Below are 18,698 nucleotides of genomic sequence, written 5' to 3'. Positions count from 1 at the left end.
TGAGCAGTGAGCTCGGCGACTGAGAAGTATCTTGCATCTGAAGCCGGTTCACTGTAAACAGAAAGACACGAGACTCGCGCTCGAACTCGAACCTCAAACAGGTTTGAGCTGGTCTCATACACTGGCATCTGCGCAAGGGTTTGAGTCACTGCTAAGGCTAGCGGTAAGATACTCCATCTATGGATTTAACTAAGGAATACAACTTAATTTAATTATTACTACATTCAATTGTTAAAGTTATCATATGATTTTTATCTCGAAAGCAAATCGTAGAAGTAAATTTTCCACCACACAGTTTTCTACACCATGGGTATACATATGTATCTTCCGGTTGTCTAAAACCATTTTGAATCCTGCAGTCGTATCTTTTAGAACAACGACTTTGTTTCGGGTTTCCTCTCGCAGCATCCATGGCGCAGGCGTCAGAGCGGTTCAAAACTCTGATAATTATGCAGACGGCCTCTTATATGCGTCTCTGCCACAGCTACTACTGCCATAGCTGAATACGCTTTCGAAGAGCGTATAAGCTGTATAAGAGTAAAGTATGCTTATAAGACCAGTATAAGCTGGACTATAAAAGCCGTATATGCTGGCATATAAGAGGTTTATAAGCTGGCTTATAAGAGCTGTATAGGCTGTCTTAAAAGGGCGGTATAAGAGACAGCTCAGATACAGATTCAAGAGTTTTGTTTTACCAGAGTTTGCGTTTGCGTTTGCTTGCTATTGCTGTTGACTGCCTCAAGTGTTGGACTTTTGGTTATGAAAGTAAAAGTGCTTGTCGAGGGGCGCAGAGGCAGCCATGCAGAAGGGGAAGGAAAAAGTAGAAGAACAGGCGAAAAACTTTGTAGAAGAACAACAAAAGATTGTGCAAAGTTTCCGACGTGGGGGAAAGTGCTCGGCTCGCAATGAGAGATGAATTAGAAAAACTTTGTTCTATCAGAAATATTTGGGTAATAGGAAATGAATTGACTGAGATTCGGGATTACTTAGGTAAGAGGCAACCATAAGATGTATCAAGCCGAAATACCACACGAAAACTTGTTGAAATAAATGGTCGAGCGAGTGCCAACGCATTGGGATAGGCCCAGCCTGAATAAGGGCGGTTCGCAGCATGGTAATGGGACGCCATCTGCATCCCCATCCATACGTTAAAAGCGAAAAATAAATGCTTTATTAAAAATATTAATAAATGGAAATCAGACAGGAATTCAGGAAACATTTTATTGAATGACTTCAATGAAAGATCAAATTGAAAAGTTTTTAAAATCCATAACATTCTTCTCTGCTAACTTTTCCATTTCGGAATTGCAGAATATAATAAAAATAACAATCGGCTCGAATGGTACAATCGCCAGCACTGTATGTACAATTGTGTATGGACGCATAATATTTTCCTCTGGCGTACATTCATTTCAAATTAATGAAACACCGCACACTTTTCGAACAACACAAATCGGTGGTGCACTTCAGAGATGCCATTGCCTTTGCCTCGCAGCCGATAAATTGAAATAAAAATGCACTTCAATAACCAAACAAAAATCGGAGCTGGAAAATTGAAGCCCATCAAGCATACCCCGAAAAAAAAAACAACAAACATGCCACTGCAGAATCAACAAATATGTTTATTTGTGTGTGCATCTGAATAATAAAATAAAAATAATAACGAGAAGTGGCAAGAGTTCTAGGAATGAGCCAATGTATCAGTTCAATTCACGCTGCTCACGAGTCCTGCAGATGGTCGGAGCTGTGATTCAATCGATAGCGAATTCCAGCTCTTCATTATTCCTGGCTCATCTGAGCAACGCCGCTGATTTCCGCTCTCGTTCACTCGGCCATCTCTGGGGTACGCTTTACGGGCGTCCCCTTGGCTGATTTTTGATGTGTGAAATGAGTTGGCCCAGACCCATCGACAGACAAACAGCCGCACAGACAGACAGAAGGATGGAGAGGGATAAGCTGATATGGTATGGTGGCATGTATAATGTGGTAGCTCAACTAGTCCACAGGCTGGCTTTATTAATGGCTCATAATGACTTAAGTGAAATTACTGAAGCGTAACAGTGCTCGCTGCTCTCTATCTCTGGCTCGGGGCCTCTACTTCTACCTCTACCCCTCTGCCTCGCTCTGTGTGCCCCTGTTTCAGTTGCAGCCATAAACAGCGAGAATTCCCACGCGGCATTTAATATTCTGATGGCCAAGTAAATTTACCCCATCCATGTCCACCACCACCACCACCACCACACCCATCTCACATGTTGCTTCTGCCTCTTGATGGCTGGCTGGCTGTGGCTGTTGCCTCTGCCGTTGGTGTTGCCGTTGCCGTTGCCGTTGCTGGTGTGCAAGTTGTTAAGGTCAGTTCATATATTATGCTTTGCCTGGCTGAAGGTGCCATAAGTTTGCCAGGCCATGAGTAGGATGTACGTACGTACATACAAGTAGTTCCTCCTCCTCTCTCTTCCATTCGTTTTCTCTCTCTCTTTTTCTGTTAATTTCGTTCTCAATCTCTTTCTCTGGGGCAACTGTTGCCTACTATGCCACATCTTCTGTTGTGCTCCTTTATGTTCTATTCGCCTTTGCCTGTCTGCTAATTAAGCGAAATTTTCCGTAATAAGCTTGTCTTTAATTTTCGCCATCTTTTTCCTGCCTTGTCTTTCCGTACATTGTAGCTTTGTGTGTGCATCCGTAGGTGTATGCTACTGCCTTTGGGTTCTGTTTATTGTCATCAAGGTGTTCATTGACTTTGTTATTACACCTCAATGAATTTTACTGACAGACTCCCTGCTGCTGATGCTCCCACAGATGTTTGGCATGTAATTTCTTTTCGCAATATGATAGAGAAAATTACCAAAGCTTGAGGTATAAGCCGTTTGGCTAATAGCCCTGCTGCCGAGACAGCCAACAAGTTATGCACATGAAATGAAAGTGCCTTGGCAACCACTCAACCTGCACTTCATATAACTAATTATTTCTAACCTTCAAACAATAAATTCCTGTTACACCACATGGTTGAGCTTAGCTCATTGGCTTATTAAAGGCATTATGCACCCACCCAAACCTCCTCCTTCATCAGCACCTCTATCTCTCGCCGCCAAGTAGGAGTCAGGTGCGTAGAGCCATTCTAATGGCTTTCACTGATAAGTGCGCATTATTTACACGTCACCAGCCACCAAATACTCGAAAATTTATCAAAAATGCACACGATAGAACCAACAACATTAGCAGCAACAGCAGCAATGTGTACATAATGTGGTATCAAAATGAAACACATACACAAATATGTTTGCTTTTTAAACACCTGCTGCTTGCTCTGGCTCTGTAGTACCTTTCAGTTCAGTGCATACCCTCGAAGAGGCTTTAATGACTATGACTATGAAACATCACTGTCTCTTTTTATCCCCAGCCAAGACTCGTTGACGCTATCATAGATATGTATGTTTAGCAGTCATAGGCACGATCAGACAAAAAGCGTTTCAACCTCCTACCGTAGGCCCTGCCAACATGTTTTTTTGTCATCTCTGGTTTGGGCAGATATCAAGCAAAATATGAACAGCATTATTTACGCAGGTTAGCAGCGGGAGCAACAGCAACCGTGCCAGTCAAAACAACAACACAAAGGCGCTAAAGCCAAAATGTCATTACATAAGCACCCAAAGCACACCCAAACACTCCCCCTCCAGTCGTTGTTGCTGTTTATACACATGTAAACAAAACCATTGAATTAAACCGAAAATTAGCATCGATTTAAGTCAAGAACCCTCGCTGTATTATCGCTATGCTTACCCAGACCACGGATACGGCACCTCAGAGGTCACCCACCGCCTTAGCATATAGTCCCACCTCGCTTATCAGCACAAACATACACACACGTGCATCGCTTTTGGCCTGACTTTAAACAAAATTTGAGCATAATTTAAACATGTGTTGCTGCCCTGCTGTACGAGCTGTAGGAGCCTACGTACACACTGCGTATGCTTAATCCCTTTTAATCCGTTTTTCGGCAAACGTGCGCGCCTACACAGTCGTAACCCCAACGACAAGAGGCGGCACAGCCCCACAACCAGAAGTAAAACCAACGCCAGCAGCAACACCACTGAAAACAACACTCCTCACAAAATCCACAACAACAGCAGAAACAGGAGAAACAGCAGGCTACAGCAGCAAAAGCAACAGAAACAAGAACCAGAACAAGAACACAAATGCAAATGCAAATCGCGCCTGAGCCGCCGATAAGGTGGCGGAGGATGTCCTAACCAGACTGGTGTCGGTTTTTGGTTTTTTTTATATTTTTTCTTTGGTGGTCCCAAGTGGCGGGGTAACCAAAGTTGTCAGGCCCGCAGAGAGACTTGATAGATGAGTGGTTAGTGGCACCACGTGAATGGCTCTCGAAACTGAAACTGCAGGATGTATCTAGCAAAACCCAAGTAACTAACAGCTAAATGAGAAAGCCAAGAATTCTGAATGAAGAATTTCCCTCAAATTCCGGCCGCGACCTTGTAGTCAAACGAAGTTCCCCCTTGGAGAGGTCAAAACGAGAGAATTTAGTGGGTGGTAGAGGTAGCTGTGGTCGGTAAAGTAAGTACTGTCTGTTACTTATCATATGCAAATGTTTGACAACGTTTACGCTCGCTCATACTCGTAAATGCCTACTAGAGAATATGAAGTGTTTGCTGGCACCAAGCTTGCGGTTTAGGTTGTTTCTGCCCCAAACCCAGCCTAGTCCCCTCCGGAAAACCCGCATAAATTCATTAGTGTTTGGGGGGAGACAGCGGCAGCCATTTTTATGATGTATCTCTGTGTGTCTATATCTTTGTGTGTGTGTGTGAACATTTTCGTGGCGTAAAAGTTCGCGCATTACTCAAATGGGTTGTTGTTTATGAGTACAAGAAAATGATGCATGGGCTTGCCAAACGAGAGATATTTTGACCATTAAGTGGGGGACTGAGCCAGCTCCTAAATATATGTATGTTTGAGGCATAATAAGATGTATGACACTTAAGGAATTTTCAGCTGTTTGTGTCTCCAAATTCTTGGATTCAAAAATGTAATTATGATTATTGAATCTCAATCGGTTTCTGTACTTTAATATTCATTTCATTCAATTTAACCGAGCATTAGAAGAAGATTAAGAAAGATTCCAGTTTCCAGATTTGATTGATTTGCATGAGAATGAAAGAAACCTTTGAGAATGTCCGAGAAAATTGCTATTTATTAAGTGACTGCTACTGCTACTACATTCTAGAGCCTTGGACTCCCTCCCTGCTGTCCTGTTGACCAGTTACCCCTGCAAATAAGAATGTCCTGCACTTTTTTAAGGGCTTGGTAGTGCGGCCTTTTAGAATTTTGCTTTGACGCACTCCACTCTTCGGGTCTTGGTCTTGGCTCTTACTGATTTCCATTCGATCATGGTGCATTTATTTTTTTTCAATTTTTCAATTGCAATATGTAATATGTGTATAGCTCTATAGAATATTAATTTCCCCAATAAAAGGCATTTTTCAGGGCAGCAGAGGAAAGTTGGCCTTTGAATACCGAATGTCATAAATGTTGCATGGGGCAGCGGCAGGCCGACTCACAGAATGAGAAGTGAATTGCAATAAAATAAAATTTAAGCCCAAAAGTAGTAGCCGAAAAGCTCTGGATGTGAACAAAGACTGGCCGAAAGGCAGTAACACAATTTATGCATGGCTAATCCCCAAGCCGAGATCCTCATCCCCTGCTGTAGTTGTGCAACATTTGGTTGCATTCAGCGTCGTCTTAGAGCGGCTCTTTATCTATCCCTCTCTCTCTGGCCTATTGCAAATGCAGCTTAGAATTTGTTGCAAATAAAGTGAAATGGCAACGGCTGCTCCGAAATTCCACATCCTCACAGACACACAACACACATGGAGACGGGGAAGGGAAATGGAAAAGGCAGGGCACACACACACACGGACAAGGGGCAAGGGTTTCTTAGGGAAAAAGGCAACAAAAAAATTGGCAATTTAACATTTGACGTTTTCTACGAGACTTGTTCAAACAATATACTTGGGAATTTGTTTTAATGCTCAGGCGGGGATCCAGCTTCCAAAGGGGGAGCATTTTCGGGGTAGGTGCGAAGGGTTATTCCTTGGTTCCTTCTTTATCCGGGCGGATTTTCTCGGGCAGCAAGCAGCATGCTCGAGAACGTTGGCAACTTGCAATAATGGCTTTAAATTTTTATTAGATGACGACGCTTATGCGCCTTAGTTGCCTACAGTTGTTGCTTGCGTCTCACCGCTCTGCACAGTCCCTCCGCAGTGGCACATTGGCGGCATCCTGAAATGTTGTTGAGAATGTTGCAGTGTGCAAGAGGCTGTTCACGTTGCACTGGTCACGTGTGCCGAAATACTTTTGAGTGTATTAGTTGCCTGAAGTAGACAGAGAGACAGAGAGAGGGCGAAAGGACACAGGTATTTCCTTTTCAAACTATTCACGATGAAATATAAACACTAATTGTCTCAAAAATAGGGTAAATACAACGAAGGGAATTTACAAATTTAATCAAGTCTATGGCAAAATACGCTTTAATGAATTATTTATGCGGCTGAAGAGTCGGAGATGTGTTCAACTTAATTGCTTTACAATTGGAATTGTTCAGTTTCTTTTTTCTTTTCTTAGAACACGAGTGGGGTCTACGGCAGAGTCGGAATATTCTTGGAACACCTTTAAAGAATTATTTAATTGGCAATATACATTTTTATATTCTTAGAATATTGTTGCAAGCGTTTATAGCGCACTTTTCAGGGCAACTCTTTCAGGGCAACTCCATACATATTTATGTATGTATGTATCTATGTGTAGTGCGTGAGTGTTTATATATCTGGATGCGCCCTCCTCCGCACTGGCGCTGTCATGTCTAGTAGTAAGTTGCCTCTGAGCGTATGCTCGACTTTATTCTATGTAACTGCTGTCTGTCCTCCCTAATTCGCATAATTACGCGCTTATTATTTTTCCCAACTGTCTATGTGTCTGCATACCTCTACAGCTCTATCTCTATATCTCTATCTATCTTCCTCTATCTCTCTCTCACTCACACATGCACTCTATTTGTGTTGGGTCGTAATTGTATTTAGCTTTTGCGTAGATTGTGTAATTGTATTATTTGCTTGATTTTATTATTTGCTGCGAGCAGACGCACAGCCGCACCACCATACAGCCGTAGAGCCATACAGCAGCACAGTACCTAGCGGCCATAATTAACCAAATAAATAAAACAGTCGAAATTTGTCGCTTGAGAGGGCCATGCATGGCCATGGGCCGTGGGCCGTGTGCCTAATGGGTGGTGTGGTGCGGTGTAAAACTAATATGGTAACAACATAAACAAACAAATACAATTTTGTCACAGTTTTTTTTGGGTTGTCTGGCTCTGGCTGGATTATTTGTTCCTCTTGCAGCACTGTGTTTATTTTGGGGTTTTTAATGTTCCATGTCCCTGGTTGACAGTCGACCAAATGAAATGGCTGTCAAATTTTGTTTTATGTTCTGACCCCCTGGAACCGACTGGGTGTGATTCTGTTTGGTGCATTACTTATTGGCTAGTTGGCCAATTCCATTCGGGGTTTTTGCAAATTCAGTTTGATTGTTTTGGCTCTCACATTATAAAATTGTGAGCACAACTAATTGAAAAGTTTTCTGGTTCTGGTTCTGCTTACTCTTCGGATTTGGCGATGAGATTGTCATGTGTTTGCCGAATCAATATGGATGGGAAGCAACTTCTCACGGTGTAGTAGACATTCCCAGCAATCGAAGTACCATTGAAATACAGCGGTTCAATAATTTAATACCGTAAACTTACATTTACTCAACCTAAACTAAGTATCTGATATTTGTGATAAGACAAAATCCCAATTGATTTTCCCCTCGAAAGTTGGCTCCCAGAAAAGCACAAAGTTTCGCCGGCTTATGGAAACTAATTCGATCACTTATCCCAACATTCCCAAATTTTAACGTCTTAGCGGCTCCAGGACAAACACAAACACAAACACACACACACACACACACACACACACACATAGCGGATGTTGTTACACATGAAATTGAATTGCCTCCGATGGAGTCTTGCCTTATGGCACTTCTCACTGCCAATAACCGCACAAAATTACATTTATTTAAGTTCCGTCACATCAAACGTTTACGCCTCAGACTGTGGGCTGTGGGTTTCATGGCCTTCCATGGGTACGGGCCATAACTCACACACACACACACACACACTCTCAAATACACAAGAAGACCTTGGGCAACAATTGCCCATCTAATTCACTCAACTGCTCACCTGTTGTCTTGCTTGGCCCACAAAGCCGGAGCATCGTCATTGTCGTCGGTGGCGTCGAACCCATGATTGGCTTCCTCAGCATCGACTCTGCCGCCGTTGTCTTGGCTGTCTGCCTGACGGCGGCGTCTCAGTTAATGTTGTCTGATTTCATTAGCGCAGGTCGCTCTCTCTTTCTCTCTCTCTCCCACTCTCTCCCACTCTCTGCCTTTCCCAGCCTCCACGTCTCATCTACCTGCATTCCAAATTACGTATTGACATTTGTCGTTTTTCGGCTTAACCCTCATAAGCGATGCTGGGGTGACAATTGACACTGGTTGAGGAATTCATAATGTTAAGCGATTGTTAATTTTGCAACAGAATTTAGCGACACACGCACACATGAACGCACATATGTGGATGTTGGAAAAGTTCAAGTACTGTGCTCAGTACTCGTTCCAATATTGAGCCGCTTGTATGAGGCGTCCCGTAGCGGACACCACCTAAGGGTTAATGAAAACACTTGTAAGTTATATCCAATTCCCTTTTGGTTTCTTTTTCGCCCATCTGCTTCGCACGCCAATTAGCTACCGTGAAGCGGCGCCGGAGACCGGGGACTGGGGACTGGGGACCAAGTGAAGCGTTTTACATGAACTTGAATGAGGTTATTATTGGTTGGTTGTTATACCCGGCGAGGGGCTGTCAATATTATTGCCACTGATACTCTAATCGCATTTATATGTCGCTGTTTACGGGGGCCCTGTATTTATTTATTTCTGTATACATTTTTCTCACCCACTCCGCACTCTGCACCCCCCACTTGTTGGGGCTAATTTGCTTTTATTATTCGCATTAAATTTTATGCTTATGTTTATGATATTTTCTAGAGAAACGTAGGCAGAGGGAGACGGAGGGTTTACAAATTGAGACATTCTTCGGCGGCAGTGGGGAATTAGCCATAAGTGTTTTTTTCGTATTATTTTCCCACCCATCGATAGGCTTCGATGCTGTGCATTTTAATGGTCGTTTAAGGCAAAACATCTGCGGCTGCCACGGCTGCAAATTGGATCTACGGATTCTGTCGCTGTTGATTAGTAATCGATGTCCTAGATGGAGCGTGTCAAATGCCCGGCTTGGTCAGTTAGGAATAAGCAAATCGCTGTCACTCGCCGACTCGCTTCATGCTGTAAAGGAAAAGTCTTGGCAAATGGATCTCCAGGGAAGCTTCATCTTTGGCATGCTAAAGAATCACCCACCTGAATTGTTCTTCATTCCCAGTGATTTTTTTGTTGCTGGTATGCCTCGTTTGGCTTAATTAAAACTGGTAAAAATTTCAATTATATTTTGTGACCTATCAGTGATAACAAATAAACACGACGACGACACAGAGAGAGTCAGGCCGGGGTGACACCATGACAGCAAGACTCATACAAATCAAGGTAGCATGGCACTCGTCCTCCACTTCTACCTCCCCGAATATTTACATACTTGTACACACGAGTGTGTCTCTGTCTGTGTCTGTGTGGGTGTTTGTGTGTGTGCGTGTCATAAAAAGAGGCAACGCATAACTCCCCCTCGAAAACCAGATCCCAGATATTTTTGCCCATTTTTGCCCACTGGCAGCGACGACCCCGCAGCTGGCGCATTTGTTTTTTATGCCACACCTCGATGCAAATCATTGCCACATCTGACGCACATGTGGCACGTAACAGACGCAGACAGCGACAACCTCGTGTACTGGCTCTGGCGACGACGTTGTCGTGGTCGTTGCTTCTGGATTTGTCTGTTTTGTGATTGTTTGCAGCCCCAAACAGCTCCGGCTCCTGCTCCTGCTTCAGCACCTCCTCCTGCCTCTCTATCTCTCTCTCTGTGAGCCACTCACACGCGGGACGCTCTTCACCATCCATTCCCCGTGCTTTTCTGTGACATTTTGTAGGCGCTATGGCGTGCGAAATTGTAAATTTTTCGCCAGATCCTACTCTTCCTCCTCCTCCGACGACGACTCTTCTTGTCCAAGTTCATGTACATTGGAGTTCCCCTCCCCGTTCACTGCTGCTGTTGTTGTTTTCGGGTAGGTATGTATATGCATTATTAAGAATACACTCAGCTGTCAGCAAGGGAACGTCTGGTGTCCCAATCTCTGTTTGCTGTTCCCCCTTCCACCTTCCTGCTCTTCAAGCATCGCGGCCTGGTCTGGCCCTGGTCTCTTCGTCTGTTATTCTGTCTGGTTGGGATTCCTTGAGCTTCCAGAGACACTAACTGAGCGCAACTTTGACTTTAGGCACTGGAGTCGACCTATTAGAATGCTGTACTTTATTTGCTTAGCTTTTTCGCGAGTGCTGATGGATGGATGGGAGGGGAAGAGGCTCGTGCCGCAGCTAGGCTTAGGTGTGGCACGAAGTTTTTTGTGGATGTCAGACGCTGTGACCCCTGCTTCTTACTTGTGATAACACCACAGCCTCAACTGAATTCCTCTATGGCATGTCAGCCATGTGACTGGAACTTCCACAATGAACACATCAGCTCCAGTTGCAGTTCTAGTTTGGGGATTTCCCTGATGCTAATGGCGAACTGAAGCTATTGAACTCATAACTGTCACATTACATGGACTCCCCAGTTTGCCCTCTACTTCCCCTCTATCAACGTCATACACCAGCATTTTGCCAACGGCTGCTGTTAAATCATCAGAACGTGCAAAAAGTTTTGCTTTAGCGCTTCGAGTTTTCCCCACATGAAAGTTGTGGTTCGTTCTCTGCGCTTGACCTGCGCTCGCACGGCATTTCCCGTAGAAAAGGCTTTTCAGAAACGCAGTGGAAAATAAAATCATTTTTATATTTCTGCTGACAAACTGACCGGCGGAACAGTAGTGGGCTCCAGGGGGGTGCCTCAAGGGACAGGCGCGGGGAACAGGCTGAGTTTGCCGCTTTCCTATTTGCTTTTCATTTATTAGAAAAACGCGAATGCAACTTCCGCTCCGGCCGCATCCTCGTTCGACTCGTCACTTCTGGCCATTGCACATGTGTCTACAAATATTTGCGCTACGTGGCTGCACACCTTTTACTTTACCCAATAGCCCGATCACCCCTCCACGCTCTCTCTTTCCCTTTGACCAGCCTCTCGTCGCACTTTATTTCTGCTGCAGCTTTGTGAAAAATAATTTAGAGCTACGAGAATTCATTTTTGTGCCATGATTTCAATATTCAAACGATTTTACCCCCAACATTTAGTTGAACAAGAGCAAATTTGATCAATGCCCCAGATATGATTTTCATGATGTGCCCTGCACGGATTTCCAATAAACTCTTCAAAGTGCAGAGCGGGGTGACGCTTGTGTCGGCCATTCCATACCATCCCATACACCTTATTGGTGTACGATAATACGGCCGCTTTTCAATCGGGTCCGTTCAATTTGATTTTTGTGTTTCCAATAACATGACCCAAACTCATATCAAAAATTTGACTAAACGCTCGCCCAATCAACGTTGGAAGGGAAAATTTAATTTCGAGGTACAACTGTGCTTCGATTTGGTGTATATGGGATCGTCCTGGTCTCGGGGTCGATGGTCGGTGCTCCAAACTTCAGTGTCACTTTAAGCAGAAGCCCCTTCTGTGGTTGTTGCAAACTGTTTGACTTTGAAGTCGAGAAGCAGCATTTTGCTGTTATTTATCGTTGCAATGGTACATGGATGAGGGGCAGGGTGGCAGTAGTGTGGGTGGTGCTGAGGTCAGACATGAACTGTGTGTGTGTGCGTGTTGTGGGAACTGCCATTTATTGTTGTCTACTTTCGGGGGCAAATATTTGTGTGTGTCTGTTCCTGTGTGTGTGTGTGTGTGTTGCTGCTTTTCGACTGCCGTTTATTGGTGATTACTTTCTGTCGGTACACCATTCAGAAGTTGAATTGTAGATCTGTAAATGCATTTTCCATTATCTCTATTTGGCAGTTTCAAGGGGTGGAGGAAAGATGCTGCTATTAAAGGAGCCGTTTAAAGATCTACACATGTGGGTAGAGATTTTGTACTCTTATTGATTGATGTAATGGCAAAATATTTTGTACATTTGTATGCATCAGTCTCTGCATTTGCTGCATTTAATTAAATTGAATCTCCAAATAAACAGGCAAGTCAATTAATGCATATTGAAAATTCACAAATAACACTCAGCCATATAATAATTAAGGATTCAGGAATGTAAGTATATGTAATAGGCAGCATTTAACTGTTAACTGATTAGTTTTAAGTTCATGTCCGTTGAGGCCTTATAGTCTATTCTACGCTTTCTAAGATGCGGCCCTGTTAAGAGCGAAGCTCTCTTACATGTTTACTTCAAACTTCAAGAATAACTTGCATGGCACGCCTGCCTGACCTACATAGTAACTTTAACTTTAATGCAAATTGTTCTTAAATTTCAGGTAGCTACTCTTCCCGGAACGTGGTCGTCGTAGGTGTATAAGCCATCAATTTATTATATAGTCTAGGTTTAAGCTGGTCAATTTAATAGCTGACCGGAGGGCCTGTTGTATCTGTTTGTTGCTTCCTCGCTCTCTCTCTAGTTTTGTTTTTTGTTTGGGGGGTTGCAGCCAGTGCACTGGCTTTTTGGCAGACATGCAGAGTTTTTGGGGAATGGGCTATTTATTATTGATATCGTTACCCTTTAAGCGCACACTTTATGGAATTTCGTAGTGCTATCTGGCTGGGCCAAGCACAGTCTAACCACCACCACCACCACCGCCTACTGCTGCGGCAAATTCAATTGCATAATGCTGAAACGCTGTGCGCTCAAGAGCACAAAAGCCAAAACCCGAAGCTAGGTAGAAGCTGAGGCAGAAGCTGAAGCCGTAGCTGAAGCAGAAGGACGAGTACTGCTGGCTGGCTGCTATAACTTTTCGACTGTTTGCAGTGGAAAGCACTGACATGCAAAGCAGCAGAAAAATTGTCTGGCAAAGTTGCCAGTCAGCCCCTGGAATCGCAGATAGACAGCCAGTCAGACGCATAAACTAGCTGAAGATGCTGCTGCTGCTGCTGCTGCTGCTGCTGCTCCCGGTTTTCCATTTCTTTTTGCCCACGGTCTTGTACCATCTTTAAGATTGTTAACGCCCCGCTCCGCACACCTTTGCCGCGGCAAACAGACACGGACTAACACACGCACACACACAGGCACTCGTACAGCGCAAACTTGTCGAAAATATATACGAAAATTGTTTAACAAGTTGAAGGCTGCCTAGAAAACTTTTTCACCTTCTCAGCGCAACCCGAGTTGAAAAAAAGGAATACAAAAAAAAGAAGACAGTGCAGATAGTACGACTATAAAATACCATCTACACAGATAAGTAATCTTTGCTTCAGGTTATCAATTAACTTACTCAAATTCCCTTCACATAGGAAAGAAAAACAGATCCATTTTGCGATAATCTCACACACATAAGAAAGGTCTGGCATTCCCTTGATCCGGGCACAAATACTGGGCACAATAATAGGAAGTAAAAGTGTAGAATAGCAAAGTTTGCATTGATCCATAAGTTTTGCCAGCTTCGGAGCTGTTCCGCTTACAGGCTGAGGCTACACTTTCTAGTCAACTTTAGCAGCAGCTCCGAGTTGGGCTTTTAATTAAATAATTTCTGCTCACAATGGCAGGCAGGCAGTCAGGCAGGGATTCGGGATGGGGACTGACTGTAGCGGACATTGGACAAAGGATTAGCCAAAATGTTCTATGCATTCTGGCTGTCTGTAGATTCTCGTTTCTGTGCAATTATTTCGGCTGGGAAAATATTTAACTGCATTTCCTATTGATTTTTGCGCTTGCAATCAAGTTGCCTGCGAGGCAAGCAGGAAATTGACGATCTCCTGCAATTGTTGTGCCTTACCTACGCCGGAGGAGCAAGAACTTCACCGGGGCCAGGAAGTAGTGGGCGTATTAGAAGCAAAAGCTGAAGCAGCAGCACTACCAGTTATCCGCCCTTTTTCTTCCTATCCTATTCCCTCCCATAGCCCCATACACACACAGAGATTCCAGCACAAACAGATGAAGCTGACTGTGTGTCAAGAGAAGAGAAGAGAAGAGAAGCGGTAAGGTGAGGTGAGTGGGTGAGGTAGGGTGCAAGGAGTAGGGAATAGTTAGAAGGATGAAGCAATGCTCGTCTATCGTTTATAGCAATTTCATTTGACTTCTCGCCTGTGTTTGCCGTGGGTCAATAAATGAGCGTAATATTTGGACTTTGATTCCTGCGGCTATATCTATACTGAGGATGGTACGACAGCTTCAGCTGCAACGAAGGGAGCGAGTGAGTGTGTGGCAAAACTCTTCGGCTTAAACAATACAAAAGCAATCTCTTATGCCAGTAAAATGCAATGAAATATTAATGAATGCCAAAAGTATGCAGTAAATTCAAGCAGCATTTCAATGGAATTTCACCATAATCTCTGTTTGTGCAATTCTATTTTCCATCAAGTTAAATTTGCGCAAAAGACTGGCCAAGAGGTTGAGCTGTAATGACAGGGAAAGTGCCGTGCCAAGCAGCTCGCAGCGAAGGTAACGTGCTCAAACTAACTTAACACAAGGAAACAGGACACTGCATAGCATAGGGACACACGCATACCTGTAGTCCCTTTTGTACAGGGAACGTGGACAGCTAGGGCCAGGACAGGGCTAATTCTCAGTCAGCGAGCGCAGCACACGACAATGCAACAACGACAACTGCAATGGCAACGGCAACGGCAACGGCAACGGCAACTGTAACCGTGCTGCAACCGTGCACCCGCCACCTTTCCTTTTGTATTATGAAAGCAGCGGCAGGCACCTGAATGTACGAGCAAGAGTACGAGAATATATGCAGTGATTCTGCCTCAGACAGCTTGGCCGTGGGGGGTGTTTTTTTCTAGTCCACTCACTTGCGAAACCCCACTAAAAACGGTAAACAAAAGCAGGACAATAGCCGAGCGGTGGCGCAAGGAGAACGCTCTGGCATGGCATGTGTTCATTGTCCAAGAGCTGTTCATGCATGGGCACGCATTCGTTGGGGCGCCTGCCCTGCCCTGCCCTGCCCTGTCCTGTCCTGTCCTGCCCTGTAAGTATGAGAGTCAGAGCTGGAGCAGTTGGCATATCAACTGGTCGGACATGGTGTAAACACGTTTAATGTTGTTGCCAATGCATGGCTGCAGTTCCTCTGGCTACCTCTGGATTGGTCTTCAAAGCAGGGACTAGGGCTGGGAGTGGGACTGGCTCCAGCCTCTGTATCTTCTTGGCCGTTGTTTCTACGTTTAATTTAATCTACTAGCCAAAGCTGCCTGCTACCTTGTCAGGGTCCGCACTTCAATCCCCATGTGTGGGCGTGTTTCTGTGCAAGTGTGTCCGCCTGTGTGTTAAGGGAGTAGAAGGGAGGCGCTGCTCGAGTGCACCGCAAGTCCATTTAACTTAACTTTGGCAGAGTTGGCCCTAGACCTGGCTGGCTGGCTGACTGGCTGGCTGGCTTGGTTGGTTGTTGCTCGGTTGCCACGTCTCGCTGCATCACTCAAACACACACAGAGGGAGCGACAAGGATGCGTCGTGTGCGTCAGCCTCTTGCCGTCAGCCGTGGCCCAGCAACGTAACTGTGTGAGCATCGTAATTTGCATGGTCAGCTTTCAGTTGTGGGACACACTGAGTGGCAAGTTGCTCCTCGTCCCTGGCTTAATTGCATGCAGGAATAGAAGCAACAGCATCAGCATCGGAAACTTCATCCAATTGCTGGTACCCACTTTTGGGCAGTCCTCATTCCCCATTCCATCCCCATTCCACATCCCCATGTTCCATTCTCTCTCGGTGCCATCGATAGCGCTTCCCACATTAAAGTTCGGTTTTAAGCCTCAAGATTAATACGAAACCTAAATCATGCATGAAAAGAGAACAAAAGTCAAAACCTCAACGATACCTTCTGGACAGGTAATTATGGGCAGTTGTGTGGAACATTAACAGAAATAAATATATGCAAACGTTTACAGCATGGCGACATGTAGTTTTTCCGTACTTCAAATCAGACAATGTTCATATAACAGCGACTGACTAACAAAAAATTAATGAACAAATGGTGCGCTCCCTGTTTTCCATTTCTCTTTTTTGCACAATTTTTTCCGCATTTATAATTTTATATGTTCATTTGCAATCGTCACCAAATCACTTACATGCCATTTAATTTAAATGGCTTGTACGTTAATCAACGACAACAAAAGCAGGAATCAAACGAATAAAACCGAAAAGTTTTCCGAAAAGAAACTAAAAAACCGTATCAAAACGACTACCTCAATTTGAAATGGCCGCGCAAACTATCGATTCCTGGCAAGCATTTTCCAGCACTAAACATTAGTCAGCTGATTGGAGTACGCCAATCATCTGCCTCATTACTAGGGCTACCATTTACGGTATATATACTTTTGGGGATATTTTAAATATATCTATATATATATATATATGTATGATATATATTTTTAATTAATTTCATTAAATAGAGCACACAACTGCCCATACTATACTATATTATCGATTGGTCAGCAACAAATTGTCAAATAACGTAACATTTCCTCCCCACCCACGTACTTTTAATGCAATTTTTTTGGCTGACCTTTTTAGTTCTAACCATATGTTGTAAGCATAAAGATAAGTCATTAAAATTAGCCAATCTTGTGGAAAATTGATTGCTAAATCGTATAAAATTATGGTTAGCTCTTAGAATCCTAAATAGCCTAGTAAAATTAAACAGAAGATCAAGGTCGTGGTTAATGATTTAAGATTACCATACATGGACAGTACATTTTGAAAATGTAAGGGTATATTTCTGTATATCTCCGAGGGTCTGTCGGTATATTTTATCGATAATTTCAAGGTCTCACTGCTCATCACTAAGTAACAAGGGAAAACAAAACAAAAGCATATTTTGGCGCTAATTTGTTTATAACAAATGAACGGAGCACGAAAACTAAAGTGCCTGAAAACTGTACGCCTGGGCGAAGTGCTCTACGATGAACAGAAGCGGCTGCTGATGCTGTGCCGCAGCTGCGAGCATTTTTTTCTCACATTTCAAATTTTCCAAAAACATTTGGTCGACTGCTCGGGCGTTAAACATGTTGTGAATGCCACCGATCCACTCAACTACGCGGAGGACAAACGTGAGACGAAATTAGCAAACGATAGACAGGAGGTAAGTGGACACGGCTCCCCATGGGACAAGCCACACTAACCGGAGACTAATCTCTTCTTGCAGCTGCACATTTACAACATTGAAGATGTGAGCAGCAGTGCCATTGACTGGGAAACGGAATTGGAGGATCCACGCTGGTACGATGACGGCGAAACGTGTTTATCCGCCCACTCCAAACCAAAGTCATCGCATTCCAAAGAAAATGTGGTGGGGAAGAAGCTATTGGCCACTGAGAAGCGCAAGAACCCCCCTCAGCCCCAGCAGATGGCCGCAACAAAGACTGCAAGGCGTCGGCCGAGCCCGATTCATACTTATCTAGCTAAAAAGATGAAGACAGAACCTCTCCGTGTGCCCCATGTGACGGAGGACCTGCAGCGTTTGGTCCAGCCATCGCCAGCAGCTGCCAACGGTGATGGAGCAACCACCAAAGCAGCATCAGCAAACGGTGGTGGAGGGACCACGAAAGCAGCAGCAACCACCGACACCACCCAGCAGATACTCAGTAAACTGAGAGCTTGTGGCGTGGATGTGAAGCGTTCCAAAGCTCAAGCAACGCCCACACCGACAGTCGACCCCGATCTGGCGAAAAAGCAAAAAACCCTCGAAATTATGCGTAAATTGCAATCAAAAGGTATTCAGTGCACCAAAATCAAAGGTGAAAATAAAACGAATCAGATCTCTACACAAAGGCTGATGGGTGAACAACCTGAGCCAATAGTAAAATCCAGTCCAAAGCTAATTACTAAGCAATACAACTCAAAAGCCATAATAGATACCCAGCTTTCGATGAGAGCCGAATCCAGTAAACCAAAAATTAATACAAAGGATTACAATGCACCCAAAATCAAAAAGGTATCGTATGCGCCATAGCATAGAGGAACAATATAGAGCTCTTGGGTGCAATGGATTGCTTCTGGTTAAGGTATTATTTTATAAGAAAATGTTGCCTTTGTAGGCTAAACTGAGGAGTATTAATTAACAAACGATATTTTAAATATAAATGCATCCTGTGGAGCGACAAAAAATTAAACTGTTAAAGTGTAGCTTGGGTTGACTGTTTGGTGCTGGGAGCGAGTTGAGAGGTGTTGGTATGCTAGCCCATTAAAATTAAGTGAAGCAATTCGACACCACAATAATCCCATAGTAGATCTAGATATGATAGTCCCATCTGCCCTGTCCGTTGTAATGGCGACCTAATTTAACTCAATCTTTTGAGAATTTAAAGTGAATTTGAATTAGCATCTTACCAAACTTGGGCAAACTTC

At 44.0% G+C, this 18,698-nt stretch overlaps 1 protein-coding gene across 2 annotated transcripts; it reads left to right on the top strand.

Annotated features, from left to right (window-relative positions):
• The first annotated feature begins 17,130 nt into the window (after positions 1–17,130).
• On the top strand, positions 17,131–18,450 carry LOC117592700. Of its 2 annotated transcripts, XM_034286667.1 has the most exons (3): positions 17,131–17,433; positions 17,497–17,861; positions 17,901–18,450. In XM_034286667.1, the coding sequence occupies exons 1-3, from the start codon at positions 17,194–17,196 to the stop codon at positions 18,301–18,303; spliced, it is 1,008 nt and encodes a 335-aa protein (XP_034142558.1). In that variant the 5' UTR covers positions 17,131–17,193; the 3' UTR covers positions 18,304–18,450. The 2 variants fall into 2 exon arrangements, with proteins under 2 accessions (XP_034142558.1, XP_034142557.1); XM_034286666.1 differs by having other exon boundaries at positions 17,497–18,450.
• The last annotated feature ends 248 nt before the right edge of the window (positions 18,451–18,698 follow it).

The sequence above is a fragment of the Drosophila guanche genome, unplaced genomic scaffold (genome assembly GCF_900245975.1).
Source record: "Drosophila guanche unplaced genomic scaffold, DGUA_6, whole genome shotgun sequence".
NCBI classification, from domain to species: Eukaryota; Metazoa; Arthropoda; class Insecta; order Diptera; family Drosophilidae; genus Drosophila; species Drosophila guanche.
This window is presented reverse-complemented; position numbering and strand designations above follow the sequence as displayed.

Bases quoted from the DNA above. Each gene is read 5' to 3' on its own strand.
- LOC117592700 (XM_034286666.1), top strand. From the start codon at position 17,194: ATGAACGGAGCACGAAAACTAAAGTGCCTGAAAACTGTACGCCTGGGC. The intron at 17,434-17,496 runs GTAAGTGGACAC...CTCTTCTTGCAG, and splicing joins TAGCAAACGATAGACAGGAG to CTGCACATTTACAACATTGA.